This window comes from Carassius auratus, chromosome 20, assembly GCF_003368295.1.
Source record: "Carassius auratus strain Wakin chromosome 20, ASM336829v1, whole genome shotgun sequence".
NCBI lineage: Eukaryota > Metazoa > Chordata > Actinopteri > Cypriniformes > Cyprinidae > Carassius > Carassius auratus.
Window position 1 is genome coordinate 24,326,805 of NC_039262.1, and position 22,238 is coordinate 24,349,042.

A 22,238-nucleotide genomic window follows, 5' to 3' on the forward strand; every position below is an offset into this window, starting at 1 on the left:
AAACATGTTTGTGCTTACAAATTGGGGATCTAAAATTTAGTAGATTTTGGTAATGAGTATTATTATAGCAATTAGGCTATAACAACCAGTATAATTAAAGTGTTTAAATTCCAGCGGCAAGTAATTTGTTTGTACAACTCTACACAATCACAGCCTTTTGGAAGACAGTCGATATTTAATATACAAGTACAAGAAGCAGAAGATTAGACCAATGAGATTTCATTGTAGACTGGACTACATTTACATTTTATCACTCCGCTGCTCCTTGTTAGGACTGACTGATGCAGGTTTTTCATCTTCGCTAAGCATATATTAACAAAGTCATGGGTAAAGTAAAGATCAGAGGGTGTGTATATAATTCAACAAAGAAGGTTTAAGAGTAGTGCTATAATTCAGTTATCTGTGAGTATCTAAAGAGGGAGAAAGATCTGTTCATACCTTTGGTTTAGGAGGCTCTGTGGTGGGTGTGCTGCCCTCTTCCTTTTTGGGATCGGTGGGCATCATGCTGTCCCCTGAGCCTGTCATGGGCCCTACAGAAGACTCTGACAGTTAGACTGCGCCATCCATTTTCCACAAAAATATTATGCGGCACAAAAAAAAATTTTTTTTGAGCACCAAATTTGCATATTAGACTTTCTGAAGGATCATGTGACACTGAAGACTGGGTTAATGATGCTGAGAAATTCAGCTTTGCTATTACAGGAATATATTACATTTTAAAATGTATTAAAATAGATTATAATATTATTTAACAATATTAATGTTTTTACTATATTTTTTATATATAACGTTTTCTAAATAACGTTCTTATGCAACCACAATGAGACAACAACATTAAAGGGGTCATATGTGGTGTATTAGGTGTGACAGAATATGTTGACACGCTTTAACGTTCAAAAAACACATTATTTTTCAAATAACGTACATTACTGTAGGTCCTCTATGACCTGTTTCTCTCAAACGTTTTCTACAAAGTCCCTCCTTCTGACAAGCGCAAGTCTGCTCTGATTGGCCAACTGACCCAGTGCATTGTGACTGACCGAACACCGCAAGCACTCGTCGGAAATGTAACGCCCCGTTTCATAATCGTGAGCTCCATCTTTAAAAATAAATATAAAAGACAGTTAATAATGTCCTTAGTTTTACCATCAGTTCAAGCCTGAAAGGGGAAAAGAGCTGTGTGACAGACACAGTGATGAAGCTCGTATGTGTTTGCAGTAGTGTTTTCACGGTACCAAAATTTCAGTATTCGGTACCGATACCAGTGAAGATCCACGGTTCTCGGTACCAAAGCAAAACACAAAATTATGCTAATAAAAAAAAAAAAAAACTTATCATCACTAAAAATAAACCAATGCTATTCTTTATACTTATTTACAATTGTGTTTAAAGTTTTCCTACAAGTAATATACCATATTTTTCGGTCTATAAGTCGCACCTGAGTATAAGTCACATCAGTCCAAAAATACGTCATGATGAGGGAAAAAAACATATATAAGTCGCACTGGACTATAAGTCGCATTTATTTAGAACCAAGACCCAAGAGAAAACATTACCGTCTCCAGCCGCGAGAGGACGCTCTATGTTTTCAGTGTAGACTACAGGAGCATAGAGCGCCCTCTCACAGCTGGAGACGGTAATGTTTTCTCTTGGTTCATTTCTCTTGGTTCTTGTCAAATTAAATTTGATAAATAAGTCGCACCTGACTATAAGTTGCAGGACCAGCCAAACTATGAAAAAAAGTGCAATTTATAATCCGGAAAATACGTTAATTATGAAAAACAGTAAAAGAGTTTCACTCAAATTTAATTTGTCTTTTAATTAAATTTAAACACTTATTAAACATTTATTTTTTGGTAAACAAAGGGGATTTGCTATTAAAATTAAAACATGGAAGAAATATTGTGTGATTTATTTCTTTAAAAAAGTTTTTTCAATAGTAGCAGTAGCAGTATCACATACATTCTACAAAATAATAGTAATATTTCTAGGATAATGCATTTATGTAAAACTGAACTTATTTTGACGGGTTGTCATTAATACCTTTAAATTGACACTGGTTTTACTCAAATGAACACTGTAAAAATGATTGTGATCTTAACAGTAAAAGACTTTAAAAACCTGTTCATTGGTTATCAGTAAGTTTCCATACTATATACGGTGAATAACTGTAATCACATTTAATGTAATTTTACAGTAAAATAATGTTAAAATTACAGTTTTTGTAAGTGCAAAAGAAAAAGTCATTGTTGAATTTACAGTGAAAAACTATAAATTGACACACCCAGAATTCCCTGCATGACACTTCATATTTTCATTTTTTTCATTGAAATAACCGGTTCTTTTTTTCTTATCGGTTGTTTACATTAGGGTTTTATCTTTCATCTAAAGTTGTTAAATTAATGTTTATTGCATTATTTCAGTATCGTGTGTTACCATGATGGTGTTTAGTGTGTGTGTGTGAATGACACTGTGCACCTTCTCAGCTTGTGTAAGAGCTGTTAGTGATGATCTTTGATTCATCATGTTATTTTTTCATCACCACCAGTTTTTGGTGGTTATTAGTGCATTACAATGGTTCAAAACAGATTAGAAGTTCAGTAAGTTGGTTTATTACAATTAGAACATTAGATCAGTTAATGAAATACAGTATTTTAATGTGAATTTAAGATAAGACTATAAACCTTAAATGTTGCTACCATATTTTTAACAGTGAAGTTCTGGCAATCACAGCAGACTGTATTTTACTGTAAATGTCACAGAATATTTTTTACACTGAAATGGTAAAATGTTTGTGAAGTTACTCAGAACAGTTCTGGTGATGTTGTTGATGTATTTATGTCCTCATTGAGACGGTAGATGCGGAAAATCACTGCAAGCGTCATGTGCTTCAGTCGTTAACTGAGAAGCTGCGAAAATCCACGTTCGTTTTCAGCATTTATTTGCGCATCTTCTCAATTAACAATGGCTCCGTGTAGTAACAGCTGCTCTATGTGAAATCACGCACCTGATGGAATTAACCGCTGATTAGAGAACCGGCTTTACTGATGAGATGCCCATAACGATCGGCCGATCGTGATCGGAGCTACCCTAGTTGTAAGTAATCTTAAAGATTCCTAAATGCATCTACTTTCAGAAGGCCAAATAAAGTGCTTTTGCTTTTGCATAGATACACACAGCATCTCCCTGACATGACTGCTTCAGCACTAACTGCGGTTACTGAAACCACGCCTTCTTTCTTTGTGTCAACTTTTGCCACACAGTGATGTAGACATGTGGGGGCGTGACTGAATGAGCTGTTTTAGACACAGTCTTTAATTTGATAAAGAATATCTCTTTGGATTTCAGACTTCAGTCTTTGCAACTTTACAGATCTTGCTTGTAACACTCCAAAGAGAAAGGAAAAATTGAAAACAACTCATATGACCCCTTTAAAAAAAATCTTACCGACCCCAAAGCTAGACTCTCTTGAGCTATAGTGTCAAATGATTAATCATTATTCATGACTTTCAAAACTGTGCAAGATTTGTACTTCTTGTCACATTAATATATCAGTGAAAACCCTAAACACGCACCTGTGGGCATTGTGTTGTAGGACGGTCCTTGAGGGATCATCCTGGCTGAGCTGTTGCTCACTGGATGGTTGTAGGGGCCTCCAGGACCCATCCCAAGCATGTGGGGACCACCCTGATACCCGCCTGGCCTATGGACAACAGCACACAAACATAAGGACACCACCAAAGCGTAAACCCTGTTTAAGATGTGAAGAGTTCATTGGTAAGGTGTTAGTACACTTCTTTTCTTCTTTGTTTTCTTTTAGCTGGCAAGCAACAAATATGCAGGTACGGTAGAGAGGGTTAAGACAATCAGAATTAATACGCAAAGTAAAAAGAAGTGAATCCTGTGTTGTCTACACGCTATGCTAAACAGCCATACACCAAGTTAATGTAAAATAAAAATAAATAATCAGTTTTGATTATATCTTAAGGGTCAAGTACACACAAAAATCAGTTCAGGGTGCTCCAAACTCATATGCTGTTATATTTTTTATGGAAACCACAGCAAACATTTAAAGCATCTTTACACAGCTTTTCTTGTGAAATTTCTTCTGAAATATAAGTCATTATTCAATGAAAATATTCTGTTCTGCTACAGCTCTCAAATCCTATTCTCCATTTCTCTACATGTGAGAGCCAATGCTGTTTTGGCAGAAATTATGTCAATCCATGTGCCTGCCAATGAACCAATTTTATATCTTTATGTAAACAATGAAGATTTCATTGTTTACATAAAGTTGTTCAAGTTGTTTAATGTTAATGGGTCATATGATGATGCTAAAAAGAACAATATTTTGTGTATTTGGTGTAACGCAATGTGTTGATGCATTTTAAGGTAAAAAAAAAACAAAACAAAAAAACATTTTCCACGTAATGTACATTATTGTTGCTCCTCTTGCCCTGCCTGATTTTTACAAAGCTCATGGTTCTGAAAAGCAAGGTGTGATCTGATTGGTCAGCTATCTAGTACGTTGTGATTGGCTGAATACCTCAAATCTTGAAATCACATCATATGACCCCAAGTTGTATGATGATTACTGTATGGTCCTTTATGCCCTTTTTCTGCCCATTTTGGAATGGGACAGTGTAAAAAAAATAAATGCAAAAATTCCCCTTTTGTGTTCAACAGGAAAAAATAACAGCATACAGGTTTGGAAAGACACAATCTATGAATTTCTATTCACTTTAACTCTTGGCGTTTTGCTGTTCTCTTCTCCTGTCCGTGTAAAAACTATATATTATGCTTAAATTTCTTAAATGCTCAGAGTAGAACACAGCCACGGTGAAAGGAGGAGAAAGGAGAGGCTTATGCAGAGCGCTTGGCTTGTGTCATTTCTAGCGGATGCCAAGAGACTCAAGCAGAGTAAAGCTATCCAGCCAGGGGTCCGAATTTGAACCTACCCATACAGCTCAGCGTGAGGCTGGCCCTGGCTTTGCCCAGAACTGTAGTGAGGGTGATGGGGTTGAGGGACAGGGAAGGAGGCTGGCCGTCCTCCAGGCCCAGACAGGCCCGGGTATACAGGGGACCTGCCAAAGGGAGGCCTGAACCAGGGGAAGAGCATAAACGTCTCCTTGGTGCTTATTCACTTTCAACAGGAATGACAACTCAAAGATGCGCGGAGTAATTCCATGTTTGGCCCTATCCCAAATGCCGCCTTCAGCATTGTTTGGAGAAATACAGCCGAATAGACTGCTGAGTAGTAGCCAATCAGTGATGCATAAGCAAAATTACTTAATGCACGTGCATAAAAGTTACAAATGGGGACTGTTGACCAGTTCTTCATGGTATGGTGAATATGACAACATAGTAATATTTGAGTTAAAAAGGTGTGGCTTAATTCAAATATATTTATTAAGTATCAATCTGAATAAATGTCATTAAAGGGATTGTTCACTCAAAAATTCAAATGAAAACCAATGAGGCCTGTTTGGTCACCAACATTCTTTAAAATGTCATCTTTTGGGTTTCACTGGAAAATGAAAACCATAATCATACAGGTATAAAATTACATTTAAATAACGCATATTAAACTATCCCTTTAACTATCTTATGCAATCTAGACCAAACATAGCATCTTGTTCTAGCTAAGCAGGAGGAGACTTCAGGATCTGATTTACCTGGGCTGTCCAGAGGGGACTGGGTTCTGCTGGCCAGATCCAGGGCCACTTTCATGGGGTTTGCGACTGACGTTGAGAGGAGGTGGACCCATTCCTGGGCCAGCGGACTGAGGCATATTTGGTGAGGCTGGAGCCACACTGCTGGAGCCTGCTGGGTACGGCCGGCCGCCGGCTGCATGCCCTGGTCCTCGAGCCGTGGTCACAGAGCCACAGGGTTGCCCTGGACCCTGCCCGTGCATTGGACTGCTGGCATTCATGGCAAGACTGTTGGCCATGCCTGGACCGGGGCCGCTGTAGTTGGCACCTGGTGCCCCGCCATAGTTAGGAGGGCGTGTGTAGTTACCTAGAGATAAACAAGACTAATGTAAAGCCATAATAATATAAGTGCAACTCAAGAAACATAAATAAAAAATAATAATAATTGCATGACCCCTTTAAGACTTAAAAACTGTGCAACTTTTTAACAAAACATGCCAAGACCCCTGCACTCTGTTCCATTCCATCACATTTGTTTCCTCTTGATGAAAAGAAGAAAAAAAAAACTGTGTTTCCAAACAATCATAAACACAACCCAGAAAAAAAGCCTTTGCAATGTTACTCAATTTTCAAGCCTTGATTATGGCTTTGTTAACTTTTTTGTTATTTTATTTTTTATTTGAGTGATGCACAGGATGGTGCAAAAGGAGAACACTCAAAAGCAGTCACAATTTTAGTCAAAACTGCTTAAATAACTGAAAACAAATACTTTGTGAAATGATCAGTGGGACATAAGTAGTTTTATGCTGACACTCTTGGGAGCGTCTACGTTTACATGCAAAATTTTTGGTTCAATCGGACTGAATTCTTTCTGATTGATGAATCTGATTGCAGTGTTTACATGAACGCCAAATAAAGTGATCGGGTTTTGTGTGCATTTATATATCACAAGCTTCAAATCAGAATTGATTTTTTTTTTACATGCACACAACTGCACAAACTGAGTTTCTCACTGTTTGCACGTAATAACCACTCTCCTACATGCTTTTTTTTAATATGTTATTAACAGCAGAGAAGATATTTATACATTAATGGATAAATATACATATAACACACTTTGTCGTGCTGCTCATATTTATCATGCAAAAAAAAAAAAAAACACAAAAAAGCCCTCCCCGCGCCCAAACCAGGTTGCCTGTGGATGAGTATCTTGACTGTTCTGCTCCACTTCTGTTGCAGAGTGAAAGGAGAGTTTTATAATGACAGAACAGCATTTTTACAACACTTTATTCAAGAGGAAGAGCTGCTCGTTCGGCGCGTCATACGTCATTACGTTATTTCTGCATCATTGCACATGCGCAGTCCTTTCAGTTTCGTGGTTCAATCAGATCGAGTGTTTACATGCACTCTCAATCGTATTTAAAGAGGAATAAACCACCCCCTTTAAACCGATCGAAATTTCATTCAGATCGAGCCATCAATCCGATTACAAATGGATTATTTGGTTGCATGTAAACGTAGCCAATGTAATGGATATTCATAAAATGACCAGAAGGATGTTAAACATGCCTGAAACAACGTACATTTTCTGAAAAAAAAAAAAAAAATAAGGGTCCATTTTGATCTAAAAGCAAGTCATACATCATTCTTTTCTTTATCTGTTTCTTCTCAGGCAGTCAAATGATCAGATCTTTGTGGGAGAGCGTTGGAAGGCAGTGAAGTCTGGACACATTTCAGCCAATTTTTTTCAAAACTAGTGTTCTACCACAGCCCAAGCAAGTATGTCTCCTCATGACATGTTTCAAGGGCAACCATCTGAGGACATTCAGCCTGACAACCACTGGACGCCAAGTTTCTCAGGGGACGAGACATCATGTTCACTACGCCACGAGTTTCGTCTAACGTGCTGATGTGCATAATGGGCATAAATTTAATCGTGCCCAGATCGCTGCTTGGCAGGAAGTTTGCCAAGCAGCATTTCAGTCACAATTAGAACTGGGATTTCCACTCCTCAAGCTGTCGAAACGTTGAGATCTCTGGCTCATTCAGGTTTCAAGAGATCCCTGTGGAAATCAGAGAGTTTTGGCATGTTTTCCGCTTTCCCAGTGTAAAAATGTATTCCAAAATCACATGAAGCAGGTTGGCTGGATGCTGGCTTTTTGCCCCCGTTCTGTAGTTACACTGAATCGGGACCCTTAACAAGCTCCTTCACGGTGGGGAGGATGGGCACTCCAGCCTGCACGGATGTAGACGTGGACCTGGAGCAATGCCAATTACACACTCTGCGGTGACTTTCCTCCAGCCCTGTACAATCCCAACATTCCCTCAGGTGAAAAAGAGGGAAAGGTGCCATGAATGTGAAGGATGCAGCCGGCTGCCCTTCTGACAGTGCTGTGAGCGATGCATAGATGACAGAGGGTTTGGGACACGGGAACACAATTTGATGCCTACTGTGAGCTAGAAAGATGTGTTTCAGTGACCCCCATGTTTCTGTAATTCAGCTACACGAAATGCCAAAGCTTGTTCTGACATAACAGGACTCAAAGGCTTCCCACTCGATTCACATCAACAACTAAGCTTGGAGTCCAAGACAATTCTCTGTTTAAAGGGAATATATATCACAGAAAATGGGATTTTTCTTGCTCGTTTGAAACTCATACACTTTATATTAATCAAAAAATGCTTGTATTTTCACTCAATATCCTGTTTATCTTGAGTACCTATAGAGTAGTACTGCATCCTTCATAACTCCAAAAAGTCTTTAGTTTTATTATATTTATAAGAGAAAGATAGTCTGTGCCGATTTTTCCCGGAAAAACACGACCGGCTGGAGGCGTGACATGTGGGCGGAGCTAAAGAATCACGAGCGCGAGTAAGCTTTTGCGTTGAGAGCGTTTGGAAGCTGTGACACCGTGAGGAAAAAAACATCCAAAACAAACCATGGCTAACAGTCAGATTCAGCGTATATTTATGATCCAGAATCAGATCCAGAGGCTGAAACTGAACGAAAGCAGCAGCAGCAACGACTCGCTCCGAGCAGGGCTCGAACCCGGGTCTCGGGATGGGAGGCGGACGCACTAACAAGGAGGCAGAGATATTTTAAGCAGTTTTACTCACTGCCTGCGGTTCCAACACACGATCGTGACCCTTTTTCATTGGGATTGCATTATCCTTAAGAAATAAACGATACGCAAATCCGTCGTCAAACTGGATGTTGTTTGTAAAACAAGCATCTTCGAAATGCAGGGAACAAACAAAAACACTTGCACAACTCCGTTGATGCTCTGTAAAAATAAACTCCATCCACTGGTCCCTTAATGCTGTTTCTCTTTTGGTAATCTGTGCAGGGTTGTCTTGCCCTGGCAACCAAAAACACACTTCTTTTGTGACTTTTCGCGACGCTCTCGCTCTGATCAGTGAAGTCTGTTGTGCTCTCAGTGCCCTGCTATACGGGAGCGTGCACTCTTCCGGCAGACTTTGTCCATGTTTAGCATGGGAATCCAACTCTTTAACAGTGTAAAAAACTCAGTATGCATGAAATAGCATTTCACCCCCCTTTAATATATTTTTGCTAACTTTGCAGATCTTCTAAAAAAAAAAAAAAAACTGAAATAACATCGTTGAGATGTTCCTGCACTTTTAGATTCCACCTACATATATCTGTATGAATTAGTCTAACAGCTAAAAAAAAAATACATGGGCATATTAGAACAAAAAACCAAGCCACGAGATCCAAGGAACAGCCTGCAGAGCTCAACGATCTGGGGAATGTTACAAAAACATTCATCTGAACTGAAGGGTTCCCAAATGCACAGTAGTCTCCATAATTCGTCAATTGAAGTAGTTTGGAAGTCTTCCTAGAGCTGGCTATCCAGCCAAAACAAATCAGGGGAGAAGGGACGACTGTGAATTCCCTCGAGTCATCCAGAAAGAGCCGAACTTGAACCAGATAGAGGATCTCTCAAGAAACCAGAAATTGGCTGTTCATTGACAGTATCCGTCCAACCTGAGAGAGCTTGAGAGGATCTTCAGTGAAGAATGGCAGAAATCCCCCAAATCCAGATGTGAAAATCTTGTTGCCTCATAACCAAAAAGACTTGAGGATATAATTGCTACAAAAGGTGCTTGAGCGAAGTACTGAGTACATATGCAATGTGATATTCTCATTTTTTTTCCTTCGTAATAATTATCACAAAAATGCTTTTCGTTGTCAGGATTTGGAGCCTGGAGTGTAAAATGAAAAAAATAAAATAAGAAATCGGAAAGCACTGCATGATTTTTCTACAGATTTTCAATCATAATCCTCATTTCCATAGTGGATGGAGAATCAGATCTCAGCAGGGAAGCCTTAACAGCCACAATGACTCTACTCCCTGCTGAGTTAATAGCCTTACTGACTAGAAATCAACTTCTGTCTAGTTCAAAATTAACGTTCATTTGGTGGGATGATCATTTGGCTGTGGTTGTGACCACTGATCAATGAGCTCCTGAAGAAGCAACAAGCCATTGTCCTGCTTGAAACTCAAAGACTTTCATCTCTTTTTCATCAAAAACAGATGGCGGGAGAGACAATACTGATCAAAATAATTGTTTTGGGTCAACTAGTGAGACATTTTTACATATCACCCCCCACTAAAACCCCTATTAAAATTGGTAACCCCTACTAAAACTGGTGGCCCTGATGAATGGCAGTGTCACGTACAATGGTCAGATTCATATGCAAACAGGATAGCCAATCAAAAAAGGTACTTAAAGGCACCATTGTTTAACACGGTTAGCCCAAGTATACTCTGGGCTTAATGTGCAGCAAAACTAGTCTCAGAATTGAAACTCTTGTCACTCAACTAATCGTGCAACCCATGTTACCTGTTAATATGGGCATTTAAATGAATCAATGTAAAACAAGACAAGTGTAGAGTCAGAGAGAGCGTGGAAAATTGTCCAAAAAACTGAATTATGAATGTCTGTATTGTAGGTAGACTTCAGGAAACAATAAAATGCTGCATTTTATGCTGTTCCAAACTATGAATTGACTGAGGTATCTATTCATGGATCCAATCAATCTGTGTACACAATTCTGTGGTTGACTGGCGCTGTATCTCAACGGAGCCTGCTCCCCTGTTGTCTTGAGCCGGCTGTCAGTCATTTGAATGAGAGTACAGGACAACAGGGACTATCAATCAGGCAGAGTGGAGGCCATGACATTATAATGGCAAGCTATTCATTTATTACACCAGCACGCCATAACATTCATGATGAATTGCTGCTGAGACCTGTTAATGGGGTCTCTATCACAGATGCACACAGCTGAAACAACAACGGACACTTTAAGTATTAATTCACCAAAAAACATCAACTCTCATTTACTCACACTTCCAAACCCAGATTACGTTCTTACTTCTGAGAACACTAAAGGAGATGCATGTGTTTTCAGTTCATTCAGGCAAAATGGTTTGGAACAACTCCAGAACGAGTGAGGGGTCTATAGTGTTATAACAATTTGGAGCATAAAAGATTCAAATAGAAGTCAAATGTTTTCATGCAGAAGAGCTTGGGATGTGCGTGTTACCTGAAGGCCCATACTGGGCACTCTGGGGCCCGTAAGAGGTGCCCAGCTGATAGGAGCTCACACTATGGTGCATAGGGCCAGTGGGACAGGAGTGTGGAGACATAGAAGGTCCAGGCTGCTGGCCTCCAAACTGGGGACCAGGTGCATTGCGTTGCATGTTAGGTGCAAATCCTACAAAGTAAAAAAAGATATTACCCATAACAACCAGGTAATGGTTAGGAGGTAATTGGTTAAAGGGTGATGTAAGGTTAAGTGCTGGAATTCAAACATTTGTGTGTATTGTCTATTGTGTGAACTATAGAGTATTCTTCAGTACTATTCGGTGTATTTCCGTATATAAGTTTTTCCAGAGTGAATTGATTACCCATACAAAGTTTGCTTTCATACAATATATGAGGCAGTCCCAATTAATATATAAACATATATTAATAATTAATGTCCAAGGGGTTACCAAGAGCTCATACATTGCATGGGACAGATGAAAAATACAGCCGTCGGATTTCCTTTTCCTGATAGCTGTAAATAGAGGCAGTGTGAGTCCCAAAGTTACTGCGGGAAATCAGCTCACCTCTCTCCTGAGACATGGGCGACTGACTGTGAGTGGAATGGGAGCCCGTGTCCGGAACGTTCCCTGGGGTCTGAGGGGCCATCTGTGCACCTGTGTGTGGGAAAAACATGTACATGTGTGCACAAACCCAGTCTTTCACTGTACAAACATCAGTTTTTTGTTTACCAGTAAAACGTCCAAATATGGAGTTGTTTTCAGATTAATTTTTTTATTTAATTAAATATAATTTAATATATTTTTTATATTTATTAATGGATGATTAATATTTTATTATTATTTAATTATATGAATTAAAATTATATTATAATAGTGTTACATTTACTGCATGTCTGAAAAAATTTAAAATGCAACTCATATTCTGTGAAAAATAATTTCATCTGGTTTTAAGGACATTTAGATATTTTACTGGAAAGCCAGAAAGCAATAATGATTATAAAAAAGATATTTTTGCAGTGCACAAGCACAAAACCACAAACGCAGTTAATGGTCTCATACAAGAGCTACATTTCATGATAAATATCTGACAAATTAGCCTAGAGGGCAGAATATCTAACCACACGTCCCATGGGAGGTGTTTAAGGCTCATTGTTTCTCTCCCAGGGGCGACTTTGTGTGCTTGTATGTACAGAACGTGTATATTTGTAAAAGCGGCGATATTCATTCTCCAGTAATGGCACACAGATCACATGTCACTGTATGCAGCTAATGGTGCTCCCAGTAGGGATGAGGCAGTTTTGTGTGCAGCAGGGTAAACGCTCTCCTGTGGACCTTGTTAGTGCCATTCCGGACGGAAAGGAAAAACAGCAGTTTCGGCTCCACAAAGCCCTCTGCTGCCCGGCTAACAATGCAGCACACAGCAGGACAGTAATTGTGTCAAAGTGACTCCAAACTGCTAACAGACTTTCAAAACTATTTTAACGATGGAGTGACTTGTTTTAAAGTCGGCTTGAATGCTGCCGCTGACCCACTGCTGTCTGGAGCTCAAACACCTTAGCCTCCGACTGCTCCACGGTGGCACGATTAAATGACACACATTAGGCTGTGGCTAATGGCTATGTCAAAGTTAGCATAAGAATAATAATCGTTTTTTTTTTTTTCTCTCAAAATATTCACAACAGAATATCAAGAATATGTGCCTAGTTAGAGAATTTCAGCAGACTTAACAGAGTAAATGTTGGCAAACCCAAACATGTACAATGACTGAAAATAATGATGAAAATAATAATTTTATTTTGATTAATGTATGTAATGCAAATGATTTGGTCTTATAGATTATATATATATATATATATATATATATATATATATATATATATATATATATAGAGAGAGAGAGAGAGAGAGAGAGAGAGAGAGAGAGAGAGAGAGAGAGAGAGAGAGAGAGAGAGAGAGAGAGAGAGAGAGAGAGAGTGCCCTTCATAAGTATTGGAGCAGTAAAGAAAAAATAGCTTTCTCTGTTGTGGAGTCAAGATATTTGCAAATATGATTACAAGAAGAATATGTGACAAAAATTTGGTCTTTCGACTCATACATGTTTTACCAAATAAAAAGGACAGCACCTTTAGAGTTCATGCCACTATTTGATGTGAGCATAAATATTGGAACAGTTGGATTTAAGGCAGATGTAAAAGATTAAAAGCTAATATTTAGTTACAGATCCCTTGCGTGTAATCAGATCAGTGAGTCCGCAAGCCATAGACATCACCAGACTCTTGGTCTTACGCTTTGAAATGCTTTTCTCCAGCCTTTAATGCAGCCAATTCCAACTGTTTTGGGGAGTTTCTGTCTTTAGTCTCTCCTTCAGATGGGGAAATTAATGTTCAATCAGATTTAAATCTGGAGATTGATTTGGGCAATCTAAGACTTTACATTTCTCTGCCCTGATAAAGTCCTTGACTGAACTGGCAGGGTGTTTTGGGTCATTGTCTTGATATAATATGAAGTGCTTTCTAATGAGTTTGGTGGCAGTCTCTTGAATATCGGTAGCCAAGAAGAATCTGTACCCTTCCAAATTCATTCTGCTACTGCCATCATACATTAAGTCATCATCTTTTTTTTTTTTTTATAATTAAAATGAAGAGGTGCTGTTCTAGAGACCATGCATGCCCATGACATGACATTTGCTTTCCAATCACTTAAAAGAAAGGTTAATCTTTGTCTCATCGGTCCATCAATTCAGTTCCAAAACTCTACTGGTTCACATTTGTGAAGAATCTTGCCTTTCTATAGTTTTGCTGCTGATCAGAGGTTTGCATCTTGAGGTGTAGCTTCTTTAGTTCTGTGTCAAATTCTCCTGTGGACTGTAGATTGACAGAGCATCACCTCAGCTTTCTGCAGGCTGTTGATGATTTTACAGACATGTATTTTAGGGTTAATTTTCACAGCTTTTATGATTTGTCTGTCATCGACCACTGTTGTTTTTCTCAGCCAATCAGGTTGTCGTTGGTTGCTGATGTCACCAGTAGTTTCCAAACTCTTGATTTCTCATGTTCTTTGTTTTTCCTATAGTTCTGATTGACTTCCACTTTCCTTTAGCATCCAAATTGCTTGCATTTCTTTCAGAGTCAGCTTCCTCGTCTTCCTCCTGGTTTGTGGGTGTCATTATCGAATGCAAGACTTGCAGAAGCAATGGATATAACTGATAAGACACATTCCCTACTTTTATTATCTGAAGAATTACTGCAACAGGACACAGATGAACACGTAGAAAGACCTGTGAGGCAACTGTTCCAATACTTCTGCTCACATCAGACAGGGGATGAAACTCTAAAAGTGCTGATCTTCTTAGCTGGTAAAACATCTGTGTGTTGAATCACCCAATAATAAAATGTCTTATATTCATCTTTTAATCATATTTACATATTTCTTGACTCCACAGCAAACAGAACAATTTTGTCTTTACTGTTACAATACTTCTGGATGGCACTGTATATAGCAGATATACAGTGCCAACTATATATATATATATATATATATATATATATATATATAAATATATATATATATATATATATAAAAGATAATGAGTTTTATTTATTAATTTATTAGTTCATTTATTTGGCATTAATAAATCAATTGATTAAATTATTGATTGAAGATAAATCAATTTGACATTCTATGTCTAATTTTAATGGATCTTATAAATATTCCTGAAAACTCCCATCCCTATTACATAATATCCTTATACAGTTCCACATAAATGCATAAATACTATTTCACATTTTTAAAATAAATTCAAAGCAAAACTTGAAACAGCACATACATATTCAATTTCTCATTAAAAAATAAATCAAAAAGTTATATCTCACACAGAATCTTTTACCTGGCCCACTGGCAGGTGATATGGGCCCAGATCGTGATTGGCTGGAGCCCACAGGTGACCCAACCGGCGAAGGCGAGGGCCCACTTCTCATGCTGGGGACCCGGGGCGAGGCGTGGGGTGAGAAGGGCGACTGGGCGGGGTTACTCTGTTCTCCCTGGCTACTGGTGGAACCCGAAGCGCTGACGGCCGAACTGAGACCCGCCTCTGTTCCGGTGGGGAGGTCATCTATTGAGCCAGATAGATCCTGAAGTACACAAGCACAAGAAACTTGAGTTGAAGATTGAGCCATTATCCAACTTCAAAAGAGCCAAGCAGCACAGCAGGCTATACATAAGAATATATTTTGGAAGTAGATAATATAAAGTATATTTTGATAATGGACTTTATGTCACTCTGGAAGAAAGCAAATCAACGGACAAAAGCAGTTCTGAAGCAGCAAACCTGGAAAGACTGTAGGTCAGTCTGAACATAGTGCATTCATTCCAAGTGTATGCTGCCAAAATTACAACCAGTGCCAATCTAAACCCTATAAATAAACCACTTAGGGGGCCCGGGGCCTTTTTACTCCACAAGTGATCCTGCATGCAGCCAACAGTCTCTGAATTCATGTCTGCAAATAGTCATAATCAACCTTGCGACCGAAATTAGTTTGCGATTGCTGAGGTGATAACAACTCCTGGCCTGAACTGCAGCAAATGATCTTTTAGTTTTTTTTTTTTTTTGTGAGCTCCTGCCCGTTGTCGAATCTCAATGATCGCTCATTGTTATTCCCCATAGGCTCAAAAGATGATACTGGAAGACAGGCCATCAGAAGTACTACCAGTTTTTTGTAACTAATAATAAGGGAAAAATAAAACCGATTTCCTTTGGCGTGTATTACATCAGGCCAATTCTGCTGGAAGACTATGAAACAAAACTTTCCAATGAGGCCTTAAATTCCACGACACATGAGCCAGTGATTCCAGCACGGAGCGCAGTGAATGATTGTGATGGAAACTCAGGCGGTCTTCAGAAGAGACTAACTTCACGTTGCAGGCTTAATGGTGATGACCTAGTTGAGGATGAAGAGGAACATATGCTCAGCTTTGTGCAATCCCACATATCGGCCTCGATGAGAGAGTCGTGAAGACTGTGGGTCAACAACATCCAGCGGTAACTTCCTCCGCTGGAAAGTCTCTGCTTTTCCAGTTACGCTAGACAGCTTGTTAATGTTATCGTGGATTATTTTTCCAGATGACTCAAAAAAGAGGATAGTCACTATTCACATTTCAGAAGAAGTTCACTGTATGGGGGACAGAGAGCGCTGACATCTTCAGTCTCAATGAATTTCAGTACTTTTAAAATGATCAAATGTCACCATTAATGATGACTTCTCTTTCTTGATGGTCACGAGTGAATGATGAGTCATTATTCAGTCATGACCGTCAAAAAGGAGATGTTTAAACTGCTCTATTTCATCGTGACCAGGGGCTCCAACAACAGATCATCACTAGTCAGAATGACTAATGAACTGTATTCCAAGTCATCTCAAAGATCCCAAAAATGAAAAGTAGCCCATGTTTTACTCATGCATATGTCCTATGTCATCCGCCCAGAATGACTTGTGTGTAAAAATTACAAAGGCTACGTTCACACTGCAGGGTTTAATGCTCAATTCCGATTTTTTGTAAAAATTAGATTTTTTTGGCAAGGCCATTCACATTTCCAATTAAATGTGACCTTTTGTGATCTCCTGTGTGAACGTGAAATGACCCAGAAGTGACCCGCATGCGCAGAAGAGTACTCAACGGTGAACGACGTCACTCGTTGTTTGCGGAAGTAGCTAACGTTAAACATGGATGTTTGTATTTTGCTCGGAGGCTTTTTATTTTTCGCTGGCATTGGAGCCAGGATCGTCTGTAACCACGCTCGGCCATTTAGCTGGAAATGTTTTTGTAAACCGCCCGGTTCCGATAAGAGCCCTCGAGTTTGGACTGAATAGAGCGGTCAATCCCAAATATTAATTAAATCTGTGACCTCGCTTCCCTTCTATTGACTGGTCTTAGCAGCATCGTCCACCATGGTTGTTGTTTATCTTCTCGTTCCCGCCTACTTCAACGCAGAATTATGACGTTTGTATCGTATCAATGACGTGCGGGTCAGATACATGTGGCCTGGCCGTTCAGACGGAGGTCGCATTTCAAAAGATCGGATACGTATCGGATTCAGGACCACATACCCAAGTGGCCTGGGTCACATTTGAAAAGATCGGATCTGTGCCGTTCAGACGGTCATGAAAAGATCAGATACAGGTCGCATAGGGGCAAAAAAAAATCGGAATTGGGTCGTTTCAGCCTGCAGTGTGAAAGTAGCCATAGTCTGTTAACAGGACATTAAAGGCCAAAAATGCTGAAGATGGACACAAAGAGGAGAAAATACTGTAGCAAACAGAGCAGCTCACTGTTGCTCGAAATATTTGATATAAAATATTTTATGGTTATATGGATTTATCACTGAAGGGAATTCAGAAAAGTTTCAATGGCATTTTCTGTTCCTCTTATCTGTCTGTAATAATAGTATTTTGGGCAGCACGCTGACATATAGCGCCGCTGTGCTTCGGGGATCCCGAGTTTGTGTGCCAGCTTATGGACCTTTCCCAATTTCATCCCCCTCTCGCTCTCCCAGTTTGATTCCTGTCTACTTACTGTTCTATCAAAATAAAAAAGGCCAAAAAGAAATCTTCTTTTCCTCTTATCTCCATGTAAAACGAATTAAAGTAGTGTTTATTAGCGCAGCGCTGCTTTATTGTCAGAGAGAGAATTTGTGTTCTCATTCAGTCCGTCTGCTGTTTCTGTTTCGTGCAGGGTGTCTTATGTAGTATAATTTAACAAAGCTAAAGTCAGACCATTGCGTTTTGGCTTTAAATATCGAAATTATACAAATCTAATTCAAATCAAAAAACAAATAAAAATCTAAACACATACTGCTTATGCTATATGTCTGTAGCCTTTTTCTGGATTGTGATTTAAATGCGGTGGTTGCTTCTAATTTCAACTACAGATATTTTAAGGCTATAAGGCCAATGTACAACAAATAATTTTGATCAAAAAATTAAAAAATAACAAATCAATCAATTGCCAATTTGCTGATTTTTTTTAATTAGTCATGAAAAATTTCTAATCTCAAGCAATATGGAGTTTTCTTTTTCACCACTCTCAAAAGGAGTACTGTAAATATGTTCATATTTAAATATGACACAACATGATTGGTTATAAACCACTGTTGAATACATTCACATGATTATAAATAGACGTCAATGAGATTTGAAAAATGTGGCATTTTTGTGAATAAAATCTTGAACTTCTACATTTCCTTCACAAAAAAATCTATCGGATGGCTTCAGAAGTCTTTTATTTTATGACACTTTGCTATTTTTGGAGCTTTGTGGAAAAGAGCTACGAGAACATTTTTTAAAAACGTTTCCACAGAAGAAAGTCATTTGGGTTTGGAAAGGCAAGTAAACGATGACAGAATTTTTGGGGTGATCTCAAACTGGAGGATAAATGACTTCTGTTGTTTTCATTTTGGTGACATGTTGTATTCATCTCTGCAAGCTTTTCTTGCAAAACTCCTAGTGGTGGAAGTCAAACCACTTCAACCTTGTACAAATTAGTCGAGGCTGGGGCTTGCTTGATTTATGTCCATAATTAGTTATATTCGTTAAGTCTCTGACTTCTTTAATTGATGAACGCAATTATTCAGGCTCATTGGCCATTTAAAGCTCCTCGCTTCCCATCTCTCACCCTCCAAATCTCAGCAGCGGAGAGAAGACGGAGAACAAAAAAAAGAAAAGAATGCAGCATCCCTCTCTTCTGATTGGTGAGATTGAGTAATGCAGCCCACCCAACGCTCATCCTTCATCATTTCACATGACAGCCTCCGTACAAGCCAATTAAAACATGAAGGAGTTATGAGAAGATAATTGGGGAGCCAGGCATGGCCATTTGAAGCCTGGTCTCTTTAAAACCGCTCAGAAATCAAAACCTGGATTTAAGTGCATTGTTGAAGTGGAGGCCAAAAATAAATAAATTGTAATAATTAAAAATGTTTAATATTATATTATCGAAGTGTGTATTTACCCTTGTTGGCAGAGCTTATTGTCCAATAAGGTATCATCCATTTAATAATATGAATTAAAATTATAATTTACACTCAATACGTTACTACAATACTGAGGTGCAGATAATTGCCACTATTTGCAATGAGTAGTATAAATAAAAAAATAAAAAATAAAATATTTTAACATTGTAAACAGAATCTAGCTATCTAGCATCTATAACTAACGAAATTTGCTATTTCCACTTAGTGCAAATTTATTATATTATATTTTATTGTATTATATTTTTTAAATAACTAATATAACGCCTGCAATTTTAATTTAAAACTAGGCAAACACACAAGAATAACCTAGACATACTGTAAGTAAAAGCAATATGGTGGACTGTACCACATGATAAGGTCAGTACAATTGGTTGATAACATCTTTCAGGCAGGGCATAGTGTAGACTCAATTAATAATGGGAAGATTTTTTTTTCTTTTATAGCAAAAAAATATATATAAATGTCTTCTGTTGAAACCCCAGGAGAAGAAATCCAAAAAATGGATGCTAGAGCACTTAAGGGCTTTTGTGCTCCAGCCAGTCATAAGAAGAGACAATAGATAGTCGCACATCAGTGAGGGAGAGGGGCCATGAGGCAATACGAGTGCACACGACACACACACACTGACACACACACACACACATAATGCGCTGACGGAGGAATTCTCTTCCCCTGTTGTGATGCCTGACAATCTGAAAAGAGGCTGACATATTGGGTTTGACGAAAGCGTTCCCCAGACACAGAGAGCGAGCTGGAGCCAGGAGTGGAGGTGGATTAAGCAACCGCAAGAGAGATGGAGGGAAAATATGTATCTTTCTGACAGGAGAAGGCAACAATAATAAGTCTTCATACTAAAAAAATGACTGTGACACAGATAGGCTCTATACTTCTGATGTAAAATGGTATATATTTCACACCACTGGTAGGCTGGGAGATGAACTCTGTAGTTTACTCAGTGCTTGGAAAAAAAAAAAAAAGTGACGCATGCCTAAGCGTGAATGGCAAAGACTTTAACCACAGTGGGTGTGATCACACCAACAGAGCGAAACAGCGGGGTTCAGGAAATAAAAAGGTCATTCAAAATCTCCATAGTGAAATTGATTTTTACTGATAAAGTTTAAACCTTTCAAGATAGACCTTCCATGATGACACACTACCAAAGGTTTAGGTTGCTCACCAAGGCTGCATTTATTTGATGTATATATATATAACCCTAAAAATAGTATCCATTAACAGTTTTTTTCAGCCAATACTAATTTGGGAGATGAACTGATAATAGATCAAAGCTAATGGTAACATTGTCTTTTTTTTCTCTATATGTCATCTTCAAGCAATGGACCATGTTTATCACTTGACGTCATGGATATAAAGTGTCCAACGGAATATATGATTGTGTATGGAACGAAAAAGCATAAAAAGTGAAAATCATTTGTGCTTTATGGTATATAAGAACTTTATTCATTCTCTCATACACTAGGTAGATAGTTTAGCTCCTTTGTTTCTAAAGAAATGCTGTAATGTTGTGATTAATCTTGAAGCTGGTTGGGTTAAGTTCAACTCTTTACTGATTGTTTTGAAATACTCGCAGAGAAAATGAGTGAGAAAAATACTCCCAGAACCAAGTGTGTGGTCACTGATGAACTGCATTCAATGTTTACTTTAAAAAGCGTCTTTAAACAAATCATTGCAGTATAATCAAACATTTGACATGTTTAATGACACGATAACGGCACTGGCTGAACACTGCATGACTCCATTAACATTCTGGAAGAGATCTACTTTATTACATAATAGGGATGTGCAATACAAGATATTGGATCAACAAAGAAAGAGACCAATTGTCTAACTGGTTTTGGGTTCACCTGACCAGATTGTACATGTTTCTTAGTGGGTACTTACATAGGACATGCTGCATAAAAAAAGAAAAAGAAAAAAATGGACTGGATAGAATGCAAGTCACTTTGTTTTCTTAAAACTAAATAAATAAAATCAAGTTAAACTACTTTTTACTTGAAAACATCTAAAAATGCAACACTCATGGTGGGATACTCAAGAAACAACAAAAGATAGGATGCATGAAAGAGGCTTTGTAATTTGCAAATGCAAATTTTCCCAAGAGAGTTTAACTGTACAAACTGTCTAACATCTAAAGCAGAGCATGCAGACGAAACGCTAATTAAAGCACCACTGCTTAAAACATCAAAACCCCCACCAAAAAACTAGTCAAACTTACTAATCTATTAGTAGTCTGTTGGACGAATAGTAATAGCGACAATCCCAAATACATAATGGAAAAACTATAAAGGAAATCAATAGGACAGTAGAGACTGAGACAGACAGATCATTACAGCAAGAGTGTGTGTTTATAGGGAGAAATGAATGAAGCTGCATCCCTTTTAAGACACACAGATAAAACGAAACAACAAAAAAGAATGGACAACAAAAGATGGCTTTATCCGCACTGCGTGATAATGAGAAATTCTCTGTCTTTGTACGAGGAACCGAACTGACAGAGCTGTGTGTGAGAGAGAGAGGGGGGATGTCAGATCTCCCGTCACCTCATCATATCTCATCTTGTCAGTGGTAGCATCAAAGAGCTGTCTGATAGAGCATGTAAAATTGCTACCATCACATATACACACGTCACTGTGTGCAGCTCCCATTCACAGCCTATTAAACACTGAAGTGTGACAGTGGCTTTCTGTTGTGGCTGATGTCAGTGCTTCAGTCGACAGCAGTGATAGGAGACGTCTATGGCTGATCAGACTCGCTCAGCAGGTGGCCTGTCAAAGTCATCCCAGCCATCATATCTCACCAGGACCCAGGGCTCCAACCTGCACACTGAGCCCTGTGCTGAAGAAAATGGGTTTTAAAAACTGCACTCCTCCGTTTCAGTTTTATTTCTGTTCCACTACTGGCACAAACTGGAATTGCAATTGCACTTGTTTCAACTGCCCTAGTGGGCTCGGCCTTACATCATGCTGACAA

The 22,238-nt window shown here is 38.6% G+C and overlaps 1 protein-coding gene across 4 annotated transcripts in view; it reads right to left on the reverse strand.

Moving 5' to 3' along the window:
- Positions 1 to 22,238, reverse strand: part of LOC113121254 (AT-rich interactive domain-containing protein 1B-like) — an 82,571-nt gene that overhangs the window by 15,950 nt on the left and 44,383 nt on the right. For 2 of the 4 annotated variants that reach the window (XM_026291570.1, XM_026291568.1), the window contains exons 5-11: positions 15,111 to 15,354; positions 11,789 to 11,878; positions 11,221 to 11,391; positions 5,676 to 6,018; positions 4,959 to 5,099; positions 3,576 to 3,703; positions 439 to 530 (exon numbers count right to left, since the gene is read on the reverse strand). In XM_026291570.1, coding sequence (XP_026147355.1) covers positions 439 to 530; positions 3,576 to 3,703; positions 4,959 to 5,099; positions 5,676 to 6,018; positions 11,221 to 11,391; positions 11,789 to 11,878; positions 15,111 to 15,354 — 1,209 coding nt within the window. The remainder of the gene's footprint in view (positions 1 to 438; positions 531 to 3,575; positions 3,704 to 4,958; positions 5,100 to 5,675; positions 6,019 to 11,220; positions 11,392 to 11,788; positions 11,879 to 15,110; positions 15,355 to 22,238) is intronic. The other 2 variants (XM_026291572.1, XM_026291571.1) reach the window with 1 other exon arrangement.